We start from the raw sequence: 19,611 nt of genomic DNA, 5'->3' as shown, positions 1-19,611 counted from the left end.
TCTGAACACCCTCTGGGAGGGCATAGGCTGGTTGACCACCTTCAAAAGAGCAAAGGGTAGGGGGCTACTCCAATGTGAAATTCATTATTTTTTACTACTGATTCTGTGCTTGGTGGGCATGGATGGGAAGGATACTACAAAATCACCATTCTTTCTCAATTTGCATAGACACAGATATCATTGCTTCCTGGACTGTTGCAGTTTTCAGAATATATAATGGGAACTAATATTTGCCTAATAACTGCAACGTTAGTTTTTCAAGAAATTGTTGCTGCTAGTTCTCAGTTTCAATAGTCTTTTGGTTGTTCTCAGATTTAATGCACTTCAGATCAGTTCAACCTTGGCATCTCAAGTGACTGCCATACACCCTGGCAGTTATTTAAGGTAGAGATCATTGTCTCTGATGACAAATAACATTTTCCCTTCCTAGCGTTTTACCTACAAGTGCAATGTCCACTTTTTTCAGATTAACCAAATGTTGGTCTGTTGTGATTGTGACAGGAATTGACTGACCAGCTTGCAGCTCGGCCCTGATATTGTGGGCTGACACAGTGACTGTCCCAAAGTCATCCAGCTGGTTTTCACACCTAAAACCTTACATTCTCCTGATTTAATTTATATTCTCCTGGTTGAACCATTAGGCCACATTGATGACAAATAACCCTCAATAGGGGGGGGGGGAGACGGACCTTCAGGAACATTCTGAAGCAGAATGCACAGCATAATTTTGACAAGTTTTTTTTCTCACTGTATTTACATAATTTCTTAATTATATTCCTTTTGGAATTTATCTGACATTTTACTACTTGGACAATCCTTAACAAGTCTTTTGAGTCGGATTTTGCACTTTAAATTTGGAAATTATTTGCAGTAAAACCACAAAAGATCTCCAAAATGAACAAATTTACACAGAAACTCAACTGACTATAGCCTGCTTATGTGAGAGGATCTCCAAAAATATTTTTATATGTTAAAACCCCTTGAATTTGCTGCAACAAAGTTTGCAAAGTTGTGATTAGCCAGTCAAGGTTCTGGAATAAATATAAATAAATTTGAGTGATACATATGTATAACTATAGGATGACTGAACATGAGATTGTAGGGAATTTACTGTTTTAAGATTAATGTTTCAGTTTACGGTGGGGAGGGGGGAATAGCCATCATACAGATGCACACACCAGAAGGGAGACACTAATTTTTATCTCTTATTCCTCAAGGATACTGTTTTTCATTCATTCCCCCCCCCTCACTCTCTCTCTCTCTCTCTCTCGCTCCTTCCTTCCCTTCCTCTCCGAATATATGACTTAATATCATATTTTCATGTTGGGGTATTTCCCTTCTTTGTTCTTTTATTATTTTTATCCTTTTTGAAATGCAACTTTACGGGGAGGGGGGAGAGCGGGAAACCCACAAGGCTGCACTTCAAGCTTGCAAGAAAAGTGAATTAAAATCAGTGCTCTTTACTTCGGAATAAACGTCGTTAGCACTCTGAGTGGTTAGAGTTTGGGGGCAGGAGCAATTCTGGTGCCAGCGCCTCAGGAGCCTGGATAAACGAGAGATACTGGACCCCATTTCCCTCTCTTCAATCCGGTACCTGCCTTGTTGGGTCCGCCGATATCCTTCAGCCCTAGAGTTGCGTGTGTCGCACTCACAGACACGCTAGCTCCGTTTTTGCGCATTTTTCACAAAACTTTCCGGGCTGAGGCGCGGACTTGCCGGGGTCTGGGCCAACCTGGCGTCAGAGACTGGAGTGAGGGATGGCGGGGAGACGCCTCTGCCGGAGCAGAATTCAACCTTTATATCAAGCCCATATGAAAATATCTTGCATACGACGCAAATAATTGGCGAGCGCCAATGCTTTGATAGCTCTTTTTGTTTGCGCGAAGCGGCGAGAGAGCAGCTATCGAACCGCCGTGATGAAAGGACCGCGGCGTCTTAGATTCAGAAAGTGTTTCTCCCCCTTCGATTCATCTTCATACAAAACTGGTTTTCTTCGAATTGAGTGTCTCTCTCCCCGCCCCCGCCCCCCCCCCCCCCAAATCTTCGGGAAATCGTCCTGGGAATTGTTGTCTCAAGACATCAAGAGGACGTCCCGTTAGGAAAAACGCACGCTCGAATTTAAAGTGCATTTGTGAAGTTGGGAATTTCGTCTCATCACGGATTAATCTTCTGAATTAAAATATCGCTGATATTAAATGTATGCTGCTTTGGAGATGGTGGGATTTTTTAAAGCAGTCGGTACGTTTTAAATTAATACATTTATGTCAAAAGTTCAGGCGCTCTTTTCTATCAAGCAAATCCTACTGGAGCTGAACACCTTCAGATCGATTTAGGTACAGAGCAATTGTCTGAGTTAGTGAAATTCCCAATATAAATGTTGACTTCTGTATTGGTCATGATATAAGAATAATGACTGCTATAATTTCAGAGTATCTAAAAACCACAAATTAAATGTTTTTAGCCTCCCTGCTACACAGTTTCCTTTAAAGCAACACTGAAAATCGATTCTAAGTGTATACTTTTCTGAAACTTTCATCAAATAATATAATATTCGATAAATAGAAATACTTTAGGAAAAAATATGATGTTCCCTTGCATATTTTCTTTTTAGTTTTCTTATCTACTTGCAGCATTAATAGTTTCAAGTTCTCCTAATCATTTATCAGTAGTATTCTATTCTAATTAATTCTATTGAATATCTCATAGCGCATTCTCTAAAACCTGTAGTGTATTTCTTCCCTACATACTGTAAAGTCCCAGAATACTTAATATTATTAAGAAACAATTACAATGCAAAGCTGGCTGAGAAATTCTGGGAGTTAAAGTCCACAAGACTTAAAGTTGCCAAGGTTAGAGACCCGTGCTTTAGATCATTACTAATCAGTAATGAAAATGGAAGAAAAACCTAGAATTTTATTTAAATATTAATGGATCTTCTCCTTTCCCAGAATAAAATGAGCCTATTCCTTTCCCAATAGTAAATCCAAAGGTTCCTTTGTGGAAGCACATAAATATTGGTTTGGTAATTTGTTACCCATATAATTACTGGAGATACAATACTTTCTCTATAGTCTCTACAGTATAGCCCTCATTCCAAACTTATTCACATCCCTCCCATGTTGGCATGTGATTTTCTTTCACTTCCAAATTTACAAATACTTTCAGTACCTTGATGTCAAGATAAAAGGGGTGCTGCTGAAGTTTCTGCTGCTGCTGCTGAAAATGTAAGGGGGTATGCACAAGTACACCAGCGTGCCTACCGTCCCTGTCCTACTGTTCCCATTTATTTGTACTCATTTCTTATTTATATACATATACCTGCTTATACTTATATGTTATATTCATACTTATACTTGTTTTCTCATACATGCTTGACAAACCAAAATAAATAAAATAAAATAATGTAGTAATTTTAGACATGCTTGTGAAAGTATTGATTCTGCATAATCTCTCATATCAACTCGTAAAATTAAGCTTTCTTTACTTCACATTTAGGGAAATAGAGAAATTGGGTCTGGGAGTAGCACATCTTAGCCAAGATCATCTACAGTCCTAATTATTTAAATGTTATATACAGTGTTATCTGTGGGGATTTTCAACTAAGATACAGCCTCACCTGTTTCAGTGAGAAAGCTTTCTTAATGATGGCATCACAATTACAATAGATTTTTCCTGTTTTCTCAGAGTTATATGAATTGCACAAGATGGTAAATCATTTCAGTTAGGACTGAATATTGATTAAGTTTGAGGATTCAAAAGACTGGAACAAAAACACCCCGTTGTGTAGGCAGGTCAAGCTAATGCAGTGTTTCTCAACTCTGGAAATTTTTCAGATATATGGACTTCAACTCTGAGAATTCCCCAGATAGTTATGTCTACATATGAAAGTTGTCAAGATTTAGAAACATGTGCTATAAATAATAAATAAAGTCTAACAATCTGGTAATAATGCAGCATATCTCTCAAATTCTGGGATAGACAAAGGGAAAAAAAGAGAACAGGGAAAATCCTTCAAAAGAATTGGGAAAGATTTCTATAACAATTTCCATTTATTTTTAAAAGGCTACTCCCCATTACTGGAGGAACGTTGTCCAAGGGGTCACGATGGGTCGGACACAACTTCGCAACTAACAACAACAGCAGCAACTCCCCATTATTTCAGTTTTTCTTGTATCTTGTAATAGATCCATTGTTGTGATGCAAGTGATTGATATTTGATTAGGATTGAGGAGACTGCTTATTATTTCTTTGTAAATAATCAAAGTATGACTGAAAAAAATGATGATATAACGTTTCCTAAGGTCCAGGCCTGGATTAAAGCCAACTGATATCCTAGGTACAACCCAGCAATGATACCTTTAACTGACAAGATATTTAGATTCCATAAGTGCTGAAACTGAAGTTGTGCTAAGGACATGAGTGAGGAAATCTCTGTGGTGCCTCCCTTCCTTTGGTGCAGTAAACACAAATAGTTTGGCTCAAGGGTTCTTAGTAGATTAAGATTCCAACTAGGTACATTTGGAACCCATGACTCACAATTCATGTTATTTCTCACTACCAGACAAACAATGAAAATAAAGAGAAAGAAAATTAATAGTTTCAAAAGCTGATGTAATCTGAATATTGATAGCAATAATTAAAGTTGACACGTTCATTGAAAGTTTTTCATTCAAAACTTTCCATTGTTTTAATGAATAAAAATCAGACCAGAGTTTTGTAATTAAAAATTTAATCAAATCAAGAAAACTTACAGTAATTTAAACACAGAAATAACTCAATAAAAAAGTATATCTTTAGCTTGAGACAGGAAGACAACAGTTTCAATTATATATCATACTTAATTAGATATAAACGGCTTGGTTTTGTTATGGATTGTGGTTAGTTTTGTTTGCATGGCTTATTGTGTTAAAAATGTTTGATATCAAAAGATATTCACCCATCATTTCTTTTTATAGCCATCTAAACACATTTTCAATCATCATCAATAGTCAAATTACAAAGCTACCAAAATATCTAAATAAGAGCTAAGGCAGGCAGGTAAGCTTATGACTAATACAGTCAAGTCATCTACTTTCTAGCAAAGGATATAAGTACTATTACAAGTCACTCTTATTCATGTATGAAATGTCTCTTGGTAGTTGAAGAAGCTCTTATAAATCTGTGCAAGTGTTAAATCTGCATTTTTATCCTACAGACCAAGGGAAAATTTATATAAACAGGATTTTATTTTATAAATGTAAAGAGTATATGTAATGTATCATGGAAAAATTCATTTGGCATTGTATTAGAAACCACAAAGTTTAAAAAAACACTGATCAGAAATTTTAAAAACAACATTCTTTCTTATCAAGAAAACCAATCCTCTGAGTCATCTCCCTCCTCTCTTCCATAACTAACCTGGCTCAACAATTCTACTGTATGGTCTCAACAATAGCAACTATATCTGTCTTTAGAGGCATGTAAATCAGCCCCACTGCTAACTGGAACAATTGTGGCTGGTATGAATCTCTTTTTGCTGCCAAATAGAACGCTTGATTCTGTAGATGAAAAGAACAATGTTGAGCTTTGCGCATTTTCCTTTGCGGGACAAAGACGTCCTAGGACACTCTTCAATACCTTCTGCCGGAATTGCTGATCCATAAAGCATAGATGATAGGATTAATGCAGCTGTTGGTGAAAGCCAAGCAAGCACTGATAATAACTCCCCACCTGAGAACTTTCAATGCCTCACAAGAGAAGTCGATGTTCTGTACCACACCATAGGTGATGACAGCTGTGAAGGTATTGAAGGGTAACCAACAGCAGATGAATGCCCCAATGATGACAAAGATGATTTTAAGGGCATGGCTTGTTTTCTACCTACATTGACATGACTCTGGAGCATGGTGAAGATAGAGCAGTAGCAGAATAAGATTACACCCAAGGGTAGCAAGAAAGTCAAACAAAGTACCGTGAAAGTATAGATGATAGAAGAGCCTTCATCCTGGCATGCAAACCTGTCTCCCACTGGGATCAGCTTTCCTGTAGAGCAAAGATGGTATTCCCAATAGGAAGGAAAATACCCAGATGCAACTGCAGGTAATGCTGGTATTTCTCTGGTCCCGAGAAATCTGGAATCCCAGTGCTTATTCATCACAAGGAAGCGTTTCCACACTCATGCCCATCAGGAACAAGATGCTTGAGCAACGTTCACAAAAATGGCATAGCTGCTAATTTTGCAAAAACTCTTCACCAAACTGCAGGAATCAAAACGCTTCAGTCACAGCCCAGAAAGGCAAAGTACATACAAAGACAAGGTCTGCAATGGCCAAGTTAAGGATGAAGTTGTCCACAAGCCTCTGGTTGCCTCGCTTCAGCACGATCACCAGGACACAACAGGTTCCCAAAGAAGCCAATGAAGAAATCATGAAGTAGATAACAGAGATAAAGACAGAGGCAAATGGCAGCTTTCCATAAAGCAGAAGTCGTCATTGGTAAATCCTAAATCAAAAAAGTCTACAGTGGATGATTCCAAGTCTCTGCTCCAATTTTGGGTCATGGCCAAGTCAGTTACCAACTCAGAAATCTTCATTTTCTATCAGAGATTCAGCAAAGAGTTTTCTGCCTACAGTTGCAAGAGCTAGCCAAAGCACAATGCAGATATGCTCTATTTGGCTGGGTGGTATAAATAAAGCAGTGGTTGTTTTAAGCACCTGTAACTTCCTTATCAAAACAATTGATGCTAAGCAGTAGATAGAAGTCCTGAAACTCTATACAATAAAGAAAACACTTAGTAATATAATTTGGTATGGCTGAGTAGCTACATTCTTGGTATAGTCTATGTAAAAGTTAGAGCAGGTAGTTATTTGCAAGCTGCTTTTCTCTTTGGATAGTTTAAGTTCTTTCTCAGAAGGCTTTGAATCGAATTGGAATTACAAGTCTTAAAACTTCAGCCAACAGGGGAATAATTATAAAATCATTGGTCATGATAAATTATTAAGGAATATTTTGTCTTTTTCCAAAGTCATTTTTTTTCTCATTAGACAAAATAGTCGTTGCTTTCAGGTAGTGTAGAGAGACTGGTAGCATCCTCAGAATGACCAGTTCAGCATTCCTTAAGCTAATTTGTTGCATTCAACTGAGATAAAATATGCTGTCCTTTCATCATGTCAATTTAAGTTAAAATTGCAGTCCTTTTGTAAGAATAGGAGAAATGCCATCTTGTTCTTCATCTCAGCTAGTGAATGCTTTGAAACTTCCTTATCTTTCCCATTTAATTCTTCAGACCATTAAACTGCTAATATTGTTACAATTACGAAGCAGTGGTTCCTTCCACACCAATCCAAAGTAGTTTATGTTTAAAATTCATTGAGGTATATGTGAATAACTATTTTCTAGCAAATGATGCTAGAAAGCAGTGAAAGCAGAAGCAGATTATACATTTTGTGAATGAAAAAAGAAATGCTCATAAGACAGTAGAGTACATTTAAATATATAATATAAAGTAATGCCTGGCATGATATGAAAGTACTTGATTCAGAAATTGAATAAAAATACTTAAAAGATGGGTATTTTCCTATTTCTCTCAGTTCCAGCCCAAATTGAATGCAAAACTTTTAACCAGATTAGCATCTTTTCTTTGCCTAACATCAAAAAACAAATTGTCTTCCACTGAGGTAATTCTCAGGACATGCAAAGAATAAGATGTGGCCAAATCATCAATTTTATAAATTGTGAAACCCTAGACAATCAGAAAATCTGAACTAAGAAATACTTATCCTGAATTTATAGTTTGTTATTTTAGACACTTATGTCAAGGCAAGAGTCATTGGAGAATTGCTGATGCTTGAAAAAAATAAACTCAAACAAAAAGTGGTTGATAAAGGATAAGGTGGCAAAATTTTATCACTGATGACTTATCAGTTTTGTAAGTACTTTACTGTACTGCTGCAGGGGGGCACAAAAATACAAAAAAGTGACCATAGAGGCTAAGATAAGATGGGAAGGGGATATGCACAGGGCAAAAGTGATCCTATGTTTCAGTTGGAAAAGATAGCAAGTCATGAGGTAACCGGCATTGACAAGTTCTAGCTTGCACACTGAGAACCAAAACAATGACATGTACGGGGACAAATGATCAAAAGTACCAAAGTCTCAAAGCAGTCGAGAAACAAGGTATGCCTATATTTCCTATTTGTAATTGTGCTAATAGTTGTTTTAATCTGGCAAGAATCTGTCTATAGATGAAGAACAATAAAGGAAACTGCTCTTAAATAACTGCAGATTTCGTTCTTGGTTCTTGGGGGTCTGACATTGATCCACTAAAAGGAAGAAAGGAAATGAGACCATAAGAATCTCTTCAAATTAGGACAATCTTCCTTGCCTACCAGGTGTTTGGGACACCTACCAGAATTCCCAGCCAGAATGAATATCGAAGCTGAAGTTCACACATAAGAAGAGTGTCAATGGTTAGGAAAGGCTGCCTTAAGGCAGTATTTCTCAATTTCAACAACTAAGATGTATGTACTTCAGCTCCCAGAACTCCCAGCCAGCCATGATAGCTAGAGATTTGGGAGTTGAAATCCATACATCTTAATGTCACTGAGAATGAGAAACACTGTCTTAGGATATGGTCCATCGGCATATTAGGATAAGCCTACCTTTCCTCTATCAAAAGACTATGTTCTCATTGCCTTTCTGAGAAATTGCAGGAACTGCAATAGCTGTAAATGTTCTCACTGGGCATTTTGTTTATTGTTCAAATGCTATTGAGATGACAAAATATTATTGTAAATGTTTTCAAAGGGACTTTTGTAGCATTTTAATTTAAACATTACTGCGCACAAAATGAAATCATTAAGAAATGGGTAGTCTGATCCAACAGATTCATTGTGGCTGCTGAGACATACAAAGTAAGTATGTTATTAATTACATTTAATTAATTACAGCCCACAGGACCTAAACATCCATTTGGTAGAGATAACTCTGCTCAAATTGCACATGAATAGTAGTTGTGAGTCAAATGAAACCCATGTTTCCATCTCTCTTTTCATGAAACATGTCCAGTGTATCTTGTCCACTTTCCTGTGTGTGCTGTGATCATTCTCTTTTCGGCCATTCATGCAAGATTGACAGGATTCCTGGTAGCACAGTAGACTATGAACCCAATGGGCTCCCCAGCAGTGTGTTCTTTTCCTGTTTCCATGTCTTTATATTTGTGTTTTCTCCCAAGGAACTACCACCCTCCTAGGCTCCTTGGTTGTCCGTGTCCTCTGAAGACACAGGACTGAACTCACCTTGCCAGTTGTTGTGTGTTTAGTGACTGAGGCAGGCCATCCGAGCGCAGAGAGAAATATCCTGCAATCCCAGTTGAGTTCCCAAATTTTTGCCCATAAACTCAGATGCCTGGAGTTGGAAGAACCTAGTTTTTAAATTTGAGAAACACCCCATACATTGCAAGTGGGTTTCTTTGCCCCCATCCAACACAAACCACAATTAATTCATGCAAAGCAAAAGGCATTTTATTAAGGGAAGAAATCAAGTCTTTATATAGGGTACAGAAATAAATGATGCATAAATTTCATATATGCAATGCATCAGCAACAAATCAAACAATAAAAGACATTGATTAAATTTTAGGAAAGAAAGGCACCCTTAAAATATCTTGCATCTCCTCCTTTACAAATTGGCCTTGCTTGTTTTCACTTGTGACACCCAAGACCTTCAAACCACATTGTTGATTGATGGTCCCCAAAAGGGCTATTTGTTGCACAACAAAGGAAATGGTTTTGCCTCAAAGGAAAGCCTAAAATTCTAAGTAACACTACTTGTTATGTTGTTCTTTTTTAAGGCATTGAAACTGTGCACTAGGTGGAGGCTAAACTCGGAGAAGAGTAGTTACAAAGATGTACTTCTGATAAGTATTTTTTTAAAAACCCACTGAAGCTGTAAACAGCCTTGTACCCCAAAAGATAGCAGTAAACCTAGGAAATGAGGAAACTGGTGCAAACTGGTTAGGCTTCATCATGAAAAGCAAAGAAATAACCTAGGCACTAGAAATATGGGTACCTAGTATTTGCAATTACCTTGTCCTGGGAAATAGAAATGACCTTGAGGGACAGGAGGAAGAGCCACTATCAAGATAATAATCAGATGAGTCCAGGGCAGAACTGGACACATCTGAACAAGGCAGACAAGACTTTTCCTAGTTCTCACAAAGATGAATAGAGGCAGGGAAGATTCTGTTGCTATAGCCATATAATAAAAGCAATATTGACCTGCAAGACTTTGGTTTCTTAATCCGATCTACCATATTTCAAAGGGTGGACATAGCCAGAGGGGGAAAAATATAAGGGAAAAAGTTCAGGGAAATAAAATAATTGGATCACACAGGCTGACACAAGCGGCTTACTTAAGCGGCTTCTTGGTACTCTCTGCATGTAAAACTGAATTGGGATTTACGGTAAACGTAATCATTAATTTTGAATATGCTAACTCTAAAGATAACATCACGGCAAGACATTTTTGTCCTAAGCCTAACTTTAGCACCACTCAAAATACCCCATATGATAAATTGAAGGCATGACTCTTCATAGTAGCTAATGATTATTGAGATACTTATTTAAACCCGAAACTCAGTTCTGCATCTCCATATGAATAATCAAGCACCAGTTGTTATGCAGAAAAGTAACTTCCACTTCTGGCCGTTACATAACTATAACTATCAAAATCAAGGAATTATAACCCAAAATGTATTTGTCCAAACCAGCAATGCATACAGAATATCTAATTCTCATCCCAGCACTCACAACTGTGGGGGCTAGAACCATGTTGTTTTTTTAATCAGTAGTTTATCATAGGGTATAGAGGGAGTGCTGGATAAGAATTTGAATAAATACTTTTATTGTCCTTAAGGAAAAGCTAACTACAATGAGATAATTCATTATTTCCCAACAAAGCTTCCAAATGTTAGATATTACCATAAAACAATGCTGTAGAATAATACAATGCCCTATAGTTCTTTCAAACTACCAAATACCTGGCTAATTGTGAGTTAGAGGACTACATAAATTGGTTCTACTTGGTGCATACATATTAAATACAAAAGATACCAGAATTATTCGGTCTCCCATACACAGTTTGGGATAATTATGAATTGTCTTGCAGCAACTAACCAAAATTATCATTCTTTACACAGTTTTTTTTGTTTCCTCAAATGCTAATAATAAAGCTAAAGACACACCAAGTGCAATACGTTGATTGGTATTTTCTTATTGAATGAAAATTCTCAATTCTTTTTTAAAATCATCATATATTTAATATGTTCCAATATGATTAAATTCTGAGTACCACTTGAGGCTAGTTCCTGGTATTATTAAACTCAGTTTTCTAGGTGTATTAATACCCTTAGGTGATTACTTTGTGAACTTTCTCTAATTTGGGAAAGAAGTTTATTTCTTTATTTTTGAATATAGTTACTCTTAGTCTTTTAACAGCTATATGTAGGTAAAGCTATTAAAAACTTTGTTTAATATTGCTAAAAGCCTAAGACTATACTGTATTAAATATATGCTTTGATTACACCCATCCTGTGAAGCTAAATTAGCTCCAGTTAACCTCAAGGGCATAGACCACTCCCTAAACCATAATGCCACTTATTGTCAGTTGAGCAGAATGTATGAGCAGCCTGCTCTAATAAGGAAGTCCCAAATTACTCAGCATGGATGTCATCCATTTATAATTTGCACTAAATCAAATAATACATTATTTGAACTCCCATTAATCATGACCTTCTGAACCCTTGTCTAAATGTTGGGTCTTTTCTTGGGAGAAGATTTTTTTTAATCCACCTTTTTCTTCTTCAGTGTAGAATTCCAAGAACTACTGTATCATCAGTATTTATATCAGGGGTGGGTTTCTGCCAGTTTTAATCTCTTCTATAGAAGAGGTTTCACAAATCTACAGTGCCGTTTAGAATCGGTTCCAGCTCCCTCCCCCCGCCCGTCCGCACATCATCAAGATGAAGAGTGAGAGGAGAATTCTGGGAGTTGAAGTCCACAAGTCTTAAAACTGTCAAGTTTGAACACTTCTGGGTTTGTTTTCTAAAGGTTAGAGGTGCAAGGAACTTGTAACTTGACAGCTTTAAGACTTGCACACTTCAATGCCAGAGTTCCTGAGCCAACATGACTGGAGGAGGAATTCTGGGAGTTGAAGTCCACAAGTCTTAAGCTGTCAAGTTTGAACACCCTGGGGTTTTTTTTTTCTAAAGGGTTAGGGGTGCAAGGATCTTGTAACTTGACAGCTTTAAGACTTGCACACTTCAAATGCCAGAGTTTCTGAGCCAAATTTTGGTTGCTAAGCAAGAGCATTGTAAGTGAGTTTCACCATATTTACAAGATGGCCCTCCCACCCGTTCACCTGGCTGGCAAGCCACTCCCAGAAAGCAAGCCACACCTACAGAAGAGGTTCTAAAAAATTTTGAAACTCACCACTGATCTACATCAGTTGTTTTTCTAACATACAATCATGTTCAACTCTCGAGGCTGCCTGACAAGTTCCTCTAGTTTTCTTGCAAGATTTTCAGAAGCGGTTTGCCACTACACTTCCCTGGGTGGAGAGAGAAATGGCTAGCTAGCTCAAGATCAGAGCTCCTACAAAAGCTATTGTCAGATAAGGAGGGCTTCAACCTGGGCCCAGAAATAACATGATAAACAACCCACAAACCCCTCCTTAGTTTACACTGATAAAGTGAGGGATGAGAACGCACACCCAGACCTGCAAGATCCTGTTGCTATAGCTCAGTGCCAAAAAGATCATGTGAAACATCACGTGCACACACATGCATGCTCACCGGGGTTGTGCTCTAGAAAAGTTGAACTTCCGGGTTCTAATGTACATGCACGCCCGACAATCAGCTGGCTGGTGCACATGCGCATGCTGGTTTTCGGCACTACTGCGCACGCGAAGGGATCATGCTCCGGAAAAGCTGAACTTCCAGATTGTGGCGTGCATGTGCACCCGACAATCAACTGGCAGGTGTGCATGCGCACACTGGTTTCAGCACTGCTGTGCATGAGAAAGACAGCTGATCATCACACGTCCATGTGCACAACAGGCAAGGGCACGCGTGCTGGGTGTCATGGTTTCACGTTGCCCTTTGGGTACCCATGCCATAGGTTAGCCATCCCGGCTATAACTGTTACAATAAAAGTAATCCTGACCTATTTGGCGTTGGTTCCCATAGTCTGGTCTACCTTACTGGGCTGACACTAATTCTATATCAGTGGTTCTCAACCTTCCAAATGCCGCGACCCTTTAATACAGTTCCTCATGTTGTGGTGACCCCCAACCATAAATTGGTGTCTCGGTTCCTAAGACCATTGAAAATATGTGTTTTCCAATGGTCTTAGGCAACTCCTCTGAAAGAGTCGTTTGACCCCCAAAGCGGTCCCAACCCACAGATTGAGAACCACTGTTCTATATAAAGGGATTTACCCAGAAGCAAAGCTCTAATAGTGTACAGAGTAAGGAAGATAACCTTGATGGAGATATGCAGGAACTGTTTCCTAGGCAAAAGGGGCCTGAAACATTTTTTAAGTCCAAAACACAGGATATCATTTAGAAGTAACATAGGTAGATGCCTTCTTATTTCATTGGTTGAGAAGGAGGGACAGCACAAAGTTGCAACTTGGAAGGTTTGTTATAATAACCAGTCTTAGTAAAAGTAGTTTTTGTCTTCCTGCAGAGTTGATTTCCTAATCTGGTTTACCGAGTGGGACTGACAAATGCTGAAGGAAAAGGCTGGGAGAGAAACGTCTGGGTGGAGAATGCCTACTGATCAAAGGAGAAGTGGTATGCCTATACCTGGTTTTTAAAATATAAACACATTGTAAATATGTGATAGGCCTTGGCTAGTGTTGGTATATGAGGGGAAGTTTCACATTTATATGGTATTGTTAATGACAACTTGAGTCTGATTTTCTCATGGTTGGGAGGATGAGTAAAGATAAGGTTGTAAGAACAAAGTAGGAAATTGGTGTCATCAGGTCATTACTGTGCCATGTTAAGAGGCAAATGGGAACAAGTCCTAGGACAGAAAACAGCAGATAATGCATGAGATCTCTCATTTATATCACGAAAATTCCAAGAAGTAATCTAGTTTGCTCTCTCTATCATTAAAACACCATATTCTTTCATTCTTTATCTAATTTTTCTCCATAGGACATCTTCCAGATGTCTTGCAACTACAACTTCTTCTTTCCCTACAAATTATTGCCTTGTATTTTAATGTACTTCGTAAATCAGAAACGGAGGCTCAAGACTGCCATCTGATGGTACAACTGCTTTTACGGTACATATTATACTCAACCAGATGGTTTTTTTTGTATTATTGATTTGTCATCTATCTCGCTGTGGGGCTACTCTAGGCAGCTTACAATAATAAACAGGAAGATCCTTCTGTCTCTAGGAATCTGCCATGCTCCGGATTCTCTGTAGGGCTCAAAGCTTGGCTTTGTTAGTCAGTCTATTTTTGTAGTATTTTCAACTTCTGCTCTTTCTCACCTTTAGTGTGAATTGTCTCACAGTTGCTTGAGCACATCATCTTATCTAACCTAGCACTTCCCTTGTCTCAAGGAAGAGTATTAACGTATTTTGGTTTGATTACTGCAGTGTCATAGAAGACATTGGGAGCCATCAATTGCTCATGAGTGCTGAGCAACCTTATATCCATACATTTTAACATTATGGCTGTTCCCAAGGTGGACTCTCATTTAATCTGGCCACTAGAGATGTCCTAGTTGCCATTCACAGCAGCTATTACAAGGCATATCAAATCACTCCTAACATAGAACAATCACAATACACATGGTTGTAATTCCTAATCCAATGTAGAAATGATTGCATAGAGAAGCGATGGGCTCCTCTTCATTGGATGTGTTCCAAGAAAGGATTGAACAAACGATTGTTATGGAAGTTTGACTTTGGATTTGTGCATAGAGGAAAACATTGAACTATATAGTATAGCCCAACTAGCATTCCGATTCTTTTTCTTTCTTCTGAACCCTAATTCAGATTCTTTTTAAAAGCTCCCAGCATCAATTATTTGAAAAGAATGATTTAGCTTTTGTTCATCTTGCTTTATAGGATCACGTAGTTCAAGTCCCTATCTAGAGATTTCGCTATGAAACTTAGCCTAGTCAGTAGACTGCAAGCAAGGAAAAGAAAAAATCTGAATATTAATACAATAATAAATAGATAAATAAACAAACGTTAGTTCCTATGAAATGAGGAATCCGTAAATGAGAAAGTTGTTTCAACTTTCAATTTCGGATACGTCGCTTCTAAATCATTATAACCTTGACTGATAGTAGCCATTAACAGTCTTTAATATGTATCCCGTCCCACGAACCGATGTTATCACTTTTATTTTAATAAAAGACAAGCATTACTTCCAAAACGAACGGGAAATCCGATCCCCAAGATTAAAACAAAAAAAAATCCTGCAGGGGAGTCTCCAGACCCATCAGTTCTATCGGCCTTTGATTGTTGCTGCCTGAAACGACGAGGCGCGCCGTTCTAGGACTCTTCGGCGATCAAGAATGTTTGGCCCTCTCTGAGCTCGATTAGCTTCACTTGGCGGTTCCGGTGCCGCGTTGGCCGTTCGTTCCTCCTGGAGATGCGGGTGACGAGCTCGGCTTTGACTCGTGGGGCGGCCGTCATGGCTAATGGTGAGCAGCTGCTCCTTAGTCCGGTTCTCTCTCTCCCCGAAACCCTCTCCTGGCCGTTCCCTCGGGGCAACGTTGGCCATTCCCCGCTCGCCGGCCCACCCGTGTACTTATTCTCTCAGGAGTGGGGCGGTTCCCTCGTGCCAGGGTCCCCAGACCTCCCTGGGTTAGTCCCCCTTTCATGCTACCCCCCCCCCCCCCCGCAGTCCCCGAAAGCAGGAACGCTCCACGCCATCGGCTCTGACTTTCTCTTCCCTGTTCTTGGCAGTGTATTCCCTGGACGGGCTCTTGGTCTTCGGCTTGCTCTTCGTTTGCACCTGCGCCTACTTCCGGAAGGTGCCTCGCCTGAAAACATGGCTCCTGTCCGAGAAGAGGGGCGTCTGGGGTGTATTTTACAAAGGTAGGAATCTCGCACAGAGCGCTAAGCACCGACACGGTAAAGCAGAGGGAAAACTTTATAGGCAAGCGCGGAGAAGCGTTGAGTAGGAGCTCAGAAGTCAAGCTGATGGCATCTTCGGCAGGAAGGACAATTTAATTTAATTTAATTTGTCAAGCGCATATAAGATAAGAGATGTAAGTATAAATATGATTATGAATACAGGAAATGGATACAAATAAGTGGGGACAGTAGGAAAGGGACGGTAGGCATGTTGGTGCGCTTATGCATGCCCCCTTACAGACTTCTTAGGAATGGGGAATTAGGAATTAATTATAAATTAATTAAATTTAATTTAGACCAACTTTTTTTTGCCATTGCACTTCCCTTTAGTATAATCTTAGTGTACACACCTCCCTTAAAAACAATCCGAACACAAATGAGCAACGAAAGCAGTACAGTAAACTTTTTAATAGATGGATTTTATTGTGACAATGAACAACTAAAGGTTTATAGCAATAGCAATAGCAGTAGACTTATATACCGCTTCATAGGCCTTTCAGGCCTCTCTAAGCGGTTTACAGAGAGTCAGCATATTGCCCCCAACAATCTGGGTCCTCATTTTACCCACCTCGGAAGGATGGAAGGCTGAGTCAACCCTGAGCCGGTGAGATTTGAACCGCTGACCTGCTGATCTAGCAGTAGCCTGCAGTGCTGCATTCAACCACTGCGCCACCTTGGCTCTCTCTCTCCCCCTCCCCTTTCCACTGGTACTCTTTTTGTACTTTCTCAAGAAAGATACCCTTCAGTTTGGGAAACCCTGGGTTAGATGGAAGCTAGTTTAGTGTATAAATCAGACCTGGGTGGATAGAAGTTAATTAAGCATTTGCTATATTGTGATTTAGCTTTAAATTTCTTTACATTTATTGATAAAGAGAGCATTGATACTTTGATATAATTGGAAACGGTAGATGTCGTTTATATAAAGCAAATGTTTCATTCATCTTTAGCCTTGGTATAGCATAAGTATTAGACCGGAGGGTTTAATCATGCTTAGCTTTATGTTACTCACAAAGATGGTAGGACAATGTGCTGGTGAATATCACTTTTCACTGGTTGACTGGAGGTCAGCAAGTTGGATAGAGGTAGACTTCTATTATAGGGTCTCTGCTGTGGCTCAAAAGTGCTGGCAGTGTTATAGATTCTATGCCAGTGTTACAAATTGAAAAACCTTAAGGAGATTCTGTGAGCAGTATGCAGAAAACTGGCTTGAAATGTTAGATCAAAAGATTTGAAGCTAGCTAGGCTGGCAGTGCACTCTTAGTGTGTACATTGCAAGAAAGCATTTTTATTTTTCTTCATTGTCGAAGAATTATATGAAATAACATGTGCTTATTATTGTTTGAATAATAAATATCTTTCATGTTTTCAGCGGCAATCATTGGTACCAGACTTCATTCAGCAGTGGCAATATCCTGTATTGTCATGGCTTTTTATGTCCTCTTTATAAAATGAATCCCATTGCTTCAGATGGACAACTGTTTAAATGAAGACTATTTTGCTTCAGAGGACTGTACCTCCTAGCAGAATTCACAAGAACCTATACAGATGGCAAGGAGAAATTCTTCTGTGGCTACGTCTTGCTTGAGACCAAGGGAATGTTGTTTAGATAGAACGTCTAAAAGAGTTTCAACAAAAATCAAAATGCTTTTTCCAGAGTTTGATATAACATGGAAGTGGAAAGGTTACTCTAGTATTTCTTTTGTCCCCAAAATGTAGTAGCATTGAAAGGCTGTAGATTTTTTTCCTTTGATTACTATACTTTGAACCCAAACTCATTGTAACAGGAATAACTGAAGATGAGAAACTAGCCAATGATAGAAAACATTTCTGCATTATGGAATTCTTGAAGAATTGAAACATGAAGGAAACAAAATACAATTTGGTGGCGTTCACTTATCTTTTGCTATAATTAATCTTGCCACCTCATTTAAATTGCTGAATATGGTTAAAATGTCATGTTATTTTGTAGAACCCAGTTTGCAAGTAAGAATTAAAAGAACTTAAAATGTGATATGGTATAGGAGAAAACAGTGAGGGCATATGCTGTTACATAAGATGTGAGATGCTAACATGTTTAAATTACATATAAAGATAACATGTATATTTTGAGATGTGTACATACTTAAAAGATTTGTTCTAGTCTTTATTTTTATTATACTTTTAAATTTTCCTCATTCCACCCCTCCTCTTGATAGTAACCTCCTATCACTATGTGCTTAAAGTGTAGGAGATTCTCTTCTAAAATAGGAGCATTACTGTAAAAGAGCATGTGTGACTTGTATATTTAAAGTTTATAATGTTGTAAGCATCTGGCTGATTGACAGATAATTTTAAGGTTAGCCCTAAACAATTTTAATCCATTGTTTTTATATCAGTTCAACCTGAGAAAGCCAAGTTTCTTTTTCAACATTGTACATCTTGTCACAGTACTAATTACATATTTATAAATCAGCAAGAACACTAAAGCCATAATTTGGCCTTTGGTATTCCAGCAATATGTGTTTGAATAAATCTGCCTTTTTTGATCTTCCCTGTATTTCCTGTCTGATATATATTTGAGCCCTTCTCTTTTTTTCCTGTGTGATTCTTGCTGTTAGAAACTAAACAAATAAAAAAAATGTGTTGATGTAGAAATGGGAAGACAAAAATAGAGGTGCTAGTTTGAGTAGTGGGTTATTACTTTCAGCATTTAGAGGATTTTATTTCAAGGCATGTCTCCAATAGAAATGTTAGATTTCTTTAACGAATTGAATAAATATTTGACCACATTAATTATATAACTTAGCAATCAGTAAAGCAGCCTTTTAAAAAGCTTCTTGTCTATTTGAAGATATATTTTCATGTTTGCTATGAAAGCTAATTACCTAGACAGTGATTGGAAGAAAATATTAAAATCTTAATGGTTTTCTGGGGGGAAAAATCTATTAGAGATGATGTTTTTGATTATTTGTAATTTAGGGAACCTTTCTACAGATACTTTACCAATACATAATTCTGGGAAACCATAATGCTGTCAAAGATCAATGCTAGGATTATTCCATTAATGAAGATAAATATCAGACTCTAAAAGATATAATTTCTTCATTGCTTTTGTCAAACTTTTAGTGCACATGAAGGAATGCTAAAAAGCATTTCAATACAATACAATGATATATATCCATTTTCCCTGATGGGATTATATGAAAATCTGTGCCATGCATAAGAAATGGCTTAGTTTTAGCTCTATTGTTCAAAATGCTAGTCTGCTTAGTTTCCAGCTATCCAGAAGATACCTCAGTGATAACTTGTCCCATGATTATATATATAGTGTAAAGTCTATTTAAATTTCTTTTAACCATTGGAAGTGAATTTGCTTGATCAATTAAATCTTCTCTACATTTCCTTTCTTCACCTAAAGCTGATGACCAAGTTTTGCAGTGAAGTATTTAGGTTTTTTCTTCTTTATATTAAACATTTTAAAATAATATG

At 38.0% G+C, this 19,611-nt stretch overlaps 2 protein-coding genes across 2 annotated transcripts; one reads left to right on the top strand and one right to left on the bottom strand.

The window, feature by feature from the left end:
* Nucleotides 1-4,819: 4,819 nt before the first annotated feature.
* LOC116509695 (probable G-protein coupled receptor 25) lies at nucleotides 4,820-6,571 on the bottom strand. The gene is given in 7 exon segments (XM_032218956.1): nucleotides 4,820-5,645; nucleotides 5,648-5,851; nucleotides 5,854-6,002; nucleotides 6,004-6,094; nucleotides 6,097-6,145; nucleotides 6,147-6,446; nucleotides 6,449-6,571. Coding segments are annotated over 7 exon segments (1,137 nt in total). The 3' UTR covers nucleotides 4,820-5,424.
* Nucleotides 6,572-15,595: 9,024 nt separating this feature from the next.
* On the top strand, nucleotides 15,596-18,693 carry TMEM167B (transmembrane protein 167B). Its single transcript, XM_032219072.1, has 3 exons — nucleotides 15,596-15,707; nucleotides 15,973-16,104; nucleotides 17,513-18,693. The coding sequence occupies exons 1-3, from the start codon at nucleotides 15,656-15,658 to the stop codon at nucleotides 17,593-17,595; spliced, it is 267 nt and encodes an 88-aa protein (XP_032074963.1). The 5' UTR covers nucleotides 15,596-15,655; the 3' UTR covers nucleotides 17,596-18,693.
* Nucleotides 18,694-19,611: the final 918 nt, after the last annotated feature.

The sequence above is a fragment of the Thamnophis elegans genome, chromosome 5 (genome assembly GCF_009769535.1).
Source record: "Thamnophis elegans isolate rThaEle1 chromosome 5, rThaEle1.pri, whole genome shotgun sequence".
Lineage (NCBI taxonomy): Eukaryota > Metazoa > Chordata > Lepidosauria > Squamata > Colubridae > Thamnophis > Thamnophis elegans.
Note: the sequence above shows the minus strand (reverse complement) of the source record. Positions and strands in the feature narration are given on the sequence as shown.

Bases quoted from the DNA above. Each gene is read 5' to 3' on its own strand.
- TMEM167B (XM_032219072.1), top strand. From the start codon at position 15,656: ATGCGGGTGACGAGCTCGGCTTTGACTCGTGGGGCGGCCGTCATGGCT. The intron at 15,708-15,972 runs GTGAGCAGCTGC...TGTTCTTGGCAG, and splicing joins GGCGGCCGTCATGGCTAATG to TGTATTCCCTGGACGGGCTC. The intron at 16,105-17,512 runs GTAGGAATCTCG...TCATGTTTTCAG, and splicing joins CTGGGGTGTATTTTACAAAG to CGGCAATCATTGGTACCAGA.